This window comes from Podarcis cretensis, assembly GCF_951804945.1.
Source record: "Podarcis cretensis genome assembly, chromosome: 2".
Lineage (NCBI taxonomy): Eukaryota > Metazoa > Chordata > Lepidosauria > Squamata > Lacertidae > Podarcis > Podarcis cretensis.
The window spans coordinates 119,246,377-119,255,853 of record NC_137171.1 but is presented as its reverse complement, the minus strand read 5'-3'; the positions used below and the strand labels follow the sequence as shown (position 1 = coordinate 119,255,853).

The 9,477-nt window shown below is 48.5% G+C and overlaps 1 protein-coding gene across 2 annotated transcripts; it reads right to left on the bottom strand.

Annotated features, from left to right (window-relative positions):
* Positions 1–2,765: 2,765 nt before the first annotated feature.
* LOC307206211 (uncharacterized protein) lies at positions 2,766–8,840 on the bottom strand. 2 transcript variants are annotated; one of them, XM_079959128.1, is made up of 3 exons: positions 7,907–8,840; positions 6,032–6,146; positions 2,766–5,472 (listed from the first exon to the last, which is right to left on the bottom strand). In XM_079959128.1, exons 1-3 carry the CDS (start codon positions 8,669–8,671, stop codon positions 3,335–3,337), a joined length of 3,018 nt encoding a protein of 1,005 aa, XP_079815254.1. In that variant the 5' UTR covers positions 8,672–8,840; the 3' UTR covers positions 2,766–3,334. The 2 variants fall into 2 exon arrangements, with proteins under 2 accessions (XP_079815254.1, XP_079815255.1); XM_079959129.1 differs by having other exon boundaries at positions 2,766–5,469.
* Between the last annotated feature and the right edge of the window lie 637 nt (positions 8,841–9,477).

The following is a 9,477-nucleotide window of genomic DNA, read 5'->3' as shown; positions in this document are numbered from 1 at the left end:
ACCTAGATTTCATAAGTTCATTTTCTTTTCCACATAAGATGTCTGTAACAAGTTTCCGATCTTTCGTAAATATTGTCAACGATTTTTTCTCTGATTAAACACGTCGTCTTTGCCATCTCAACTACGTCCAATAATTTTAACATCCAGGGTAGGTATTAAAACCTGGGAAGAGGTATTGATTGTTAAACAGCTCTGGCCATTGGAACTCTATAAGGGGAATGGGGTCTCTTAACAATTCTCAGGACTCTTAACTACACAATTCTCAGGACTCTTAACTTAGCCCACTCTACCTCCCCCTTTCTCCACCAGAGTGTTTTTTTCCTTAGTAATCTCTCAGGGTTCACAAGTCTCCCTACAGCAACACAAGGGCAGGGATTTGACCCACCAGTGGGTTGGATTTGCAATTCCACGGCCCAAATGCCATGGCCACCTGCCAGAGCAGCAGGATTTATCCCCGGGTGAACAGGGTGGTGGTGAAATCCTATCTAGACCTAACCCCCCAAGAGCAGGATTGAAGTTGGTTATAGTGTCAATATATAGTGCGGGGGACTCCCTGGTCCTGAATGGGGTAACACTGCCCCAGAAGGACCAGGTGTGCAGCCTGGGAGTTGTTTTGGACTCACAGCTGTCCATGGAGTCACAGGTCAGTTGTGTGCCCAGGGCAGCTGTTTACCAACTCTATCATACGCAGGCTGAGACCCTACCTGCCCACAGACTGTCTCGCCAGAGTGGTGCTAATCCAGAATGCGGCAGCTAAATTGGTGACTGGGAGCGGCTGCCGAGACCACATAACACTGGTCTTGAAAGACCTACATTGGCTCCCAGTACGTTTCCGAGCACAATTCAAAGTGTTGGTGCTGACCTTTCAAGCCCTAAACGGCCTCGGTCCACTATACCTGAAGGAGCGTCTCCACCCCCATCGTTCTGCCCGGACACTGAGGTCCAGCGTCGAGGTCCTACTGGCGGTTCCCTCGCTGCAAGAAGTCAAGTTACAGGGAACCAGGCAGAGGGCCTTCTTGGTAGTGGCACCTGCCCTATGGAACGCCCTCCCACCAGAGAACAACTACCAGACTTAGAAGACATCTGAAGGCAGCCATGTTTAGGGAAGCTTTTAATGTTTGACGGACTATTGTACAGTGGTACCTCGGGTTACATACGCTTCAGGTTACATACGCTTCAGGTTACAGACTCCGCTAATCCAGAAATAGTACCTCGGATTAAGAACATTGCTTCAGGGTGAGAACAGAAATCATGCGGCGGCGGCACAGCAGCAGAGGGAGGCCCCATTAGCTAAAGTGGTGCTTCAGGTTAAGAACAGTTTTAGGTTAAGAACAGACCTCCAGAACGAATTAAGTACGTAACCAGAGGTACCACTGTATTTTAATCTTTTGTTGGAAGCCGCCCAGAGTGGCTGGGGAAACCCAGCCAGATGGGCGGGGTATAAATGATAAATTATTATTATTACTGAACGTCACGTATTTGTTGTCTGGTTTGAAACTGAGACCTACCTGCAGACTGTCTTGCCAGAGTGGTGCATGCTCTGGTTATCTCCCCCTTGGACTACTGCAATGCGCTCTATGTGGGGCTACCTTTGAAGGTCACCCGGAAACTACAACTAATCCAGAATATGGCAGCCAGACTGGTGACTGGGAGCGACCACTGGGACCATATAACAGCGGTCCTAAAGGATCTTCATTGGCTCCCAGTACATTTCCGAGCACAATTCAAAGTGTTGGTGCTCATCTATAAAGCCCTAAACGGCCTCAGCCCAGTATACCTGAAGGAGCATCTTCATTTTTGAAAGGTTCAGCCCGCCATCTTGATTCAAAATGGCGTCCAATGGTATCCATACACAACACCCTGCTCTGTCCTTTCAGGAATTTTGTGCAAAATTTGGCTGCTATATCCAAATGTGTCCTGATCAGTAGAGGATAAACAACCGTTCAGCCCGGACACCGAGGTCCACCTCCAAGAGCTGAGTGGGGGGTGCTTGTGTAATCTCACTGTATACAAGTTGTACAAGTGACAATAAAGTATTTCAATATCAATATCATCCCTAAACCATTGTCACTTTTAGCAGTGAGCTCACCTGCACAGTCCTCGCTTGAGTAACTGAACAATCTCCAGCCTTCTAAGCACGATGCATTTATTCTTAGGGCTGCTGTTTTGTAAAGGGACCTCTATGTGCCAGGTGCTGTACAATGGTGCAAAAAAGAGAAGTTGATCTCCTGCCCGCAGCCTTACCTTCTAAGAGAAAGAAGGGCATGTTGGGGAGGAGCGGACAGGAGGCAAAGACGAGTCCTGTCTGGGAAAGCTAGCACTGGGTTCTGAGAAGGCTGGATTGGGAGGAGACGCAGAATTCCAGGTAAAGGTAAAGGGACCCCTGACCATTAGGTCCAGTCGCGGACGGCTCTGGGGTTGCGACGGTCATCTCGCTTTATTGGCCGAGGGAGCCGGCGTACAGCTTCCGGGTCATGTGGCCAGCATGACTAAGCCACTTCTGGCGAACCAGAGCAGAGCACGGAAACGCCATTTACCTTCCCGCAGGAGCGGTACCTATTTATCTACTTGCACTTTGAGGTGCTTTCGAACTGCTAGGTTGGCAGGAGCAGAGACCGAGCAACGGGAGCTCACCCTGTCGGGGGATTCGAACCACTGACCTTCTGATCGGCAATCCCTAGGCTCTGTGGTTTAACCCACAGCGCCACCCGCGGCCCTAGAATTCCAGGAAAAGGAAGCAAAAAATAGAACAGGAGACTGAGATCTGCGGCTTCACAAGGGGTTTAATAGAACCAGAAAGCTGAACTGAAAGATGAGAAGACAGACGGAGGCGGCGGGTAGAACAGAATGAAGAATCCAACTCAGAGAATCCCCCACCTTGCCTAGGCCAGGAATAAGGAACCTTTGGCCCTTCAGATGCCATCAATACTACAACTCCCATCATTCCCCAAGAACCTTGGTCATGCTGGCTGGGGCTGATGGGAGTTGGAGTCCGGCAGGATCTGGGAGGACCATGGGTTCCCCAGTCTTTGCCTCGGGTGTTTCCCCCAAGTCGGAATGGGTTCGGAATGGGAATGCTTTTCAAGTCTAGCTGGTCCATCGCAAGTCACTGGCTGCTGTCGCTATTTTGCAAGGCTTAGAAGAAGGAAGGGGAGCTGGAGGAGAGGTCTTGTGTCCCCATCCAACTTTCTGGGTACAGGTAGTGCCTCCTAGTCTCTGTTCCTGCCAAGATGCCTAGCAAGACTGGAGTTTTTGTAAAAGCATCACTCTCTCAGCCTGTGCTATATAATGGTTTTGGCCCTCTCCTCAGCACGGGCTTCAATGGAAGCATCCCTTATTTGTTCTTCTCGCAGGCATGGGTCTTCTGATGCCTGATAAGATTAGATCTTTGACAGAAGCCTTGCCCACAGTCCACACACCTATGGGGCTTCTCCCCTGTGTGGATTCTCCGGTGTACTGTAAGGTGCACCCTTTGACTGAAGCCTTGCCCACAGTCCAGGCATTTGTGCGGTTTCTCTCCCGTGTGCGTTCTCTGATGTACAACCAGGTGCGTTCTCTGACTGAAACTCTGGCCACAGCCTGTACATTTGTAGGGCTTCTCACCCGTGTGGATTCTCTGATGCCGGATAAGGTTGGACCTCTGGCTGAAGCTCTGCCCGCACTCTGTGCATTGATGGGGTTTCTCTCCCGTGTGGATTCTTTGATGGATGATAAGGTGAGCTTCCCACGTGAAGCTCTGTTCACAATCTGGACATTTGTAGGGCTTGTCTCTCATGTGGATTCTCTGGTGGGCAATGAGGTTTTTCCTTCGGTTGAATTTCCCCCCGCAGTCAGAGCATTTGTGAGGCTCCTCACCAGCACGGATTTTCTGATGCCTGATAAAGTTTGATTGCCAATTAAATATTTTCCCACACTTAAGGCATTCATACGGGATTTCTCCCACCTCAATTCTCTCATGTCTGCCAGGGTTCAACCCTGGATCTACACTTTCTGGACAACCTGAACTTCTGTATGATGCCTCCTCTTCTGTATGGACTTTCTGATGTTTGATAAGGTGCGGGCTCTGACGAAAACTCTTCCCACAATCCGAACATTTGAAAGGCTTCTCACCTGTGTGAATCCTCTGGTGGCTGATGAGGTTCGTTCTCTGACTGAACCTCTTCCCACAGTCAGCGCATTTGTGTGGTTTCTCTCTGCTGTGGATGCTCTGATGTCGAAGAAGGTTCCCTCTCCGGGAAAATGTTTTCCCACATCTGAAACACTTATACAGGTTTTCTCCTGTGATAATTCTTTCAGGCCGAATATGGTTTGGTTTCGGATTGAGAGCATTGTCTTCAGTGTGAATCTTTTGATGTTTGATCAGGTTCGATTTCTGACCAAAGCTCTTCCCACAGTCTGAGCATCGGTAGGGCTTCTCTCCAGTGTGGATTCGGTGATGTCTCACAAGGTTGGATCTCTGGCTAAAGCTCTGCCCACAATCACCACACTTGTGCGGTTTCTCCCCTGTGTGCAGTCTCTTGTGTATGAGGAGGTGTGCTCTCCACCGAAAGCATTTTTCACAGTCCAGACATTTGTAAGGCTTCTCTCCGGTGTGAATTCTCTGGTGAGCATTAAGGTTTGTCCTCTGGTTGAAACGTTTCCCGCATTCTGAACACTTATGCGGCTTATCTTTTGTGTGGATGCTCTGATGCCTGAGGAGGTTCCCTCTCCGGGAAAAGACCTTCCCACACTTGAAACATTTGCATGCGTTTTCCCCAAACGGAATCCTCTCGAGTCTGTTGTGGTTTGGCCTCTGACTGAATCTCATCCCGTAAGAAGAGTACCTTTGTGGTTTGTCGTCTGAGTGCACGCTCTGATGTTTGATAAGGTTTGATTTTTGAGTGAAACCCTTCCCGCACTCCAGACATTTATAAGGCTTCTCTCCAGTATGAACTCTGTGGTGCCTGACGAGGTTGGAGATATGACTAAAGCTCTGACCACAGTCTACGCACTGGTGCGGTTTCTCTCCTGTGTGAATTCTCTGATGGATGATAAGGTTGGCACTCCGACTGAAGCTCTTCCCGCATTCTAAGCACGGGTAAGGCTTTTCACCCGTATGGAATCTCTGGTGTCTAGTAAAGCTAGTCTCCCAATTAAAGGTTTTCCCACACTTAAAGCACTGATACTTTTTCCCTCCTGTATGAATTCTCTGATGCCTGTTGAGGTTTGATTTCTGAGTAAAAGCTTTCCCACAAATATTGCACACATACTGTCGCTTTCCTGTGGAAATTCTTCGTTGTGCTACCGTTTCACCAGATTCAGCACTCCGGCAAAGGATGGATTTATCACTCTGACTCTTGTCTGTTTGTATTCTCTCTTCCTGCCTTGTCCCGTCTTGATCTCCAAAGGCCTCTTCTGGGTCTCGAGGCTTTATTCTTCCCAACGGCACCTCAAATGAGAGCCTTTCTTCCTCGCTCTCCCAGCCATCGCCTGCTGGAATAAAAAAACAGAAGCTTGTTAAAAATGGAACCTGGAAAAGACAGTATGCTGGCCTGATCCATCAGGGCTTTTCTTAGAAAGCCTAAATGGAACCTTCATGTTCAAAAGTAGTCTATCTCTGAACACCAGTTGCCGGAGAAACAAATAACAGAACAAAACCTCACATTTCTTGTTGTGGAGACCTAGGAGTCATTCAGCCAAGGAGACAAGAAGATGTGAAGGACTGAGAAACAACTGGGGAGGGGGAAATTCCCAGCTTCCCCTCATTTTTGCATCTCTAGACTTTTCTCAATTCTGTTAGGGGCAGCATTTTCTTGGAAAATCTTACTGTATCATCATCATCATCATCATCATCATCATCATCATCGAATCATAGAATTGTAAGGTGGGAAAGGACCCAAAAGTCACCAAGTCTAATCCCTTGCAATGGAGGAAAATTGTTTCTGAAATTTTGAAAAATTCCTCTCAAAGAAGTCCAGGGTGGCAAACAATAGCAAGACAATATGGGGAGGGGGAGGGCGGGGAAACCACTGCTACAGGGAAAGATGCTTACCCAGCGACATGGCCCCCTCCTGGCCTTCTTGCTTGATCTCCCTGGGGTGGGGCCCCTCTCCAGTGTCCTCTTCTCGAGAGAAACTCATCGCCACTTCCTCAAATTCTCCCAGCACCTGAAACGCAAAAAGCCAGAGGTTTGGAGGCGAAGCGTCGCAGTGTGACTTGAGCGGTCAGTTCACATAGGGTTCACTTTTCCTTTTTAAAGAATTAACTCATATTTATTGGTTTAAATAACTAAGTACTATATATTTGTAAACAGGCTGAGGAGGCAGGGAACTGGGAATTTGATGTTTTTCCAACCTAGCAGTTCGAAAGCACATCAAAGTGCAAGTAGATAAATAGGTACCACTCCAGCGGGAAGGTAAACGGCGTTTCTGTGCGCTGCTTTGGATCACCAGAAGCGGCTTAGTCCTGCTGGCCATATGACCCGGAAGCTGTACATCAGCTCCCTCGGCCAATAAAGCGAGATGAGCGCCGCAACCCCAGAGTCCTCCGCGACTGGGCCTAATGGTCAGGGGTCCCTTTACCCTTTACCTTTATTATGTTTTTAGATATGCTGTAAGCCACCCAGAGTGGCTTGGGAAGCCCAGACAGATGAGAGGGATTATTATTATTATTATTATTATTATTATTATTATTATTATTCTACTTGGAAACTGGAGGGTGCAGGAGGAGAAGCAAATAATGAAATGGAGTATCCTGGAAAAGGGGGGCATAGAGTCATAAAAGCTTAGAGTTGGAAGCAGCCCTCAGGTAATCTAGTACAACCACCTACATTGCAGGAATCTCAACGAAAGCATCCATGACAGATAGCACGGCACTTTTGCACCGTAAAACAAGCACTTCACACTTTGTTGCAGGTCCCACTTCTGTAATAACTTAGCATGTCATTAATCTATTTTTAAAACAATAAATCAACAATTACACTGTACTACTAGTGTCTGATTTTTATTGTTACAATTATTAATGTGTATTTATCACTAAATAACAAATTCAAAATTTATTTAGCATCACTCTTCTTCTGCACAATTGTACTATTAACATGACACAATAAAAACATAGTAAGTTAGTTATTAACTTTAATTACTACTATTGTATTATCATTAATTTTTATAGTAATACAGTCATACCTCATGTTACATTTGCTTCATGATATGTTTTTTCAGGTTGCGTCCCGCGGCAACCCGGAAGTACCGGAAAGGGTTACTTCCGGGTTTCGCCACTTGTGCGTGTGCAGACGCGCAAAATGACGTCACGTCGCAAATCGCAACCTGCGCGTGCGCAGACGCGCCACTGTGGGTTGCATTCTATTCATGTTGCAAACGGGCCTCCGGAACGGATCACGTTCGCAACCAGAGGTACCACTGCACTTGCCTATTGCTTTATTATGGCCAATTATTATGGATTCCATGAGTAACAATTATTATTATTATTATTATTATTATTATTATTATTATTATTATGACAACCATCATTATCACCTTCTGGCAGGAACATCTCAAGTAAACCATGTGCTACAGCAGTGAGAGACTTGGACTAGACCCCAGGAGATGCGGGTTCAAATCCCCACTCGGGCATGAAACTTTCTGGGTGACCTTGGACCTGTCCGTCGCTGCTTCTCAGGGTTTTGTGAGGAGAATACAGGGAGGGGAGAGAACCATGCCTGCCATCTTGAGCTCCTTGGAGGTGCAAATGAAATAAACACCAATGAAGTAATCATCACCCAAGTCTGTAGCCTCTTTTCTGTAGCATCTGCCGATCTACTGGGGCTTTTTTTCCTACCCGACTTGGGATGCGACAGGACCAAAGCGCTCGCTGCCACCCCCCACCTTGAGACCCTTTCAGAGTGTGGGATGGTGGGAACTATCCTCACCTCCTGTTTCCACCTCTCTGCCTCCTGCTGCCTCAGCAGGAAGTCTTCAGCCAGGGCCACCGCCCGGGCACAGGTCTCCGGCCTGCCTTTGCCCACCCAGCTCTGGATCTCCTCCGGCAAGATGGCCAGGAACTGCTCCAGGATCACCAAATCCACGATCCGCTCTTTCGAGTTGAGCTCGGGCCTCAGCCACTCACAGCAGAGCTCCCGCAGCTGGGCCCAGACTTCCCGGGGCCCCTCGACCTCCTGGTAGCAGAACCAGCGGAAACGTCGGCGCCGCGTTTCGGCCCCGGCAGTCTCTCCCTCGTGTGGGGTCTCCCCCTTCACAGCCCCGCAACCCGCTTTCTCTCCGGGCTGGGCATCAGTCCTGGGGAACCCCTCTCTGATGCGTGAAGGAAGCTCGCTTGCCGCTTCTTGCTGGCAAACCCCGGCCGACGTTTCCGAGAGCGCCAATGGAACGGGCAGCTGCGGAGAGCTGGTCCACCCAGAAAATGGAGACTGTACGGTCTTCAGGAACTCCTGCCACTGGGCCTCCCAGCCATGGGACAACAACCCATCGTCCAATTCACAGTCGGTTCGCTTCGCAATGGCCCGGCTGAGGCATTCCCCAATGGTCCCACCTTGGGGGGGCTTTCTGAATCGTTTTGGCCCCTCTGGTGGTGTGGACCCCGCCGGGTCCAGCTCTTCCATTTTCACTTCCTTCTCTGCCACAGCCTCATACGGGTGGGGAGCCAAACAGGACACCGTCCTTTGCTCGGCGGCCATTTTGTCTTTGGGCTTGGTTCATGCTTTTGCAACATGCCACTACATGCCAACCATCAAGCCTTGGGCGATTTCGAGAAGCGGACCAGACGGAGGTGGCGACCTTTCAAAACCCCTCAGCTACACAGCCAGCTGTAGGGCTCTCTCTCCACATTGGAAGATTTGTTTTTTCCCTGAAGAACAGAAAGGAAATGTTACTGCGCTTGTTAAGTTGTGGGCGAACATATCAAGACGACACAGCGGTTCTCCAAACAGCTCTTGTTTATTCACAGGTCAGAACAGAACTGAACTGAAGGGTTCAGCCAGCCTGCTTATATAGAGCTCCAGTACAATGTAACTGTAACAACTTTCTGTAACTATCCAATCAATGAATGTCACTTTCGATCCCTTATTTGCATATGTGGACCTGAACTATCTACTGCTGGCCCAGTGTGAGAACTTCAGTACATAACAGCGCTTGAGGCTTTTCAGTACTGTTGTACCTTGGTTTTCGAACAGGATCCATTCCAGAAGTCCGTTCGACTTCCAAAAACGTTCGACAACCAAGGCATGGCTTCCAATTGGCTGCAGAAGCTTCCTGCATGCAATTGGAAGCCGCAGAAACCGCGTCAGACGTTTGGCTTCCAATGAACGTATGCAAACCGGAACACTCACTTCCAGGTTTGCGGCGTCCAGGAGCCAAAACGTTCAAGTAGCAAGGCGTTTGACAACCAAGGTACCACTGTATAGAAAAAGGAGGTGTAAGAGGCAACATTACGGAAACGTATAGAATTATGCATGGAAGAATTATGCTATGGAGGAAGTAGAAA

Excerpts from the sequence above, each read along its gene's own strand:
- LOC307206211 (XM_079959128.1), bottom strand. The coding sequence starts at position 8,671 with ATGGCCGCCGAGCAAAGGACGGTGTCCTGTTTGGCTCCCCACCCGTAT. Across the intron at positions 6,147-7,906 it reads CAGAGAGGTGGAAACAGGAG|GTGCTGGGAGAATTTGAGGA; the intron begins GTGAGGATAGTT and ends TTTGCGTTTCAG. Across the intron at positions 5,473-6,031 it reads GGAGGGGGCCATGTCGCTGG|CAGGCGATGGCTGGGAGAGC; the intron begins GTAAGCATCTTT and ends TTTTTATTCCAG.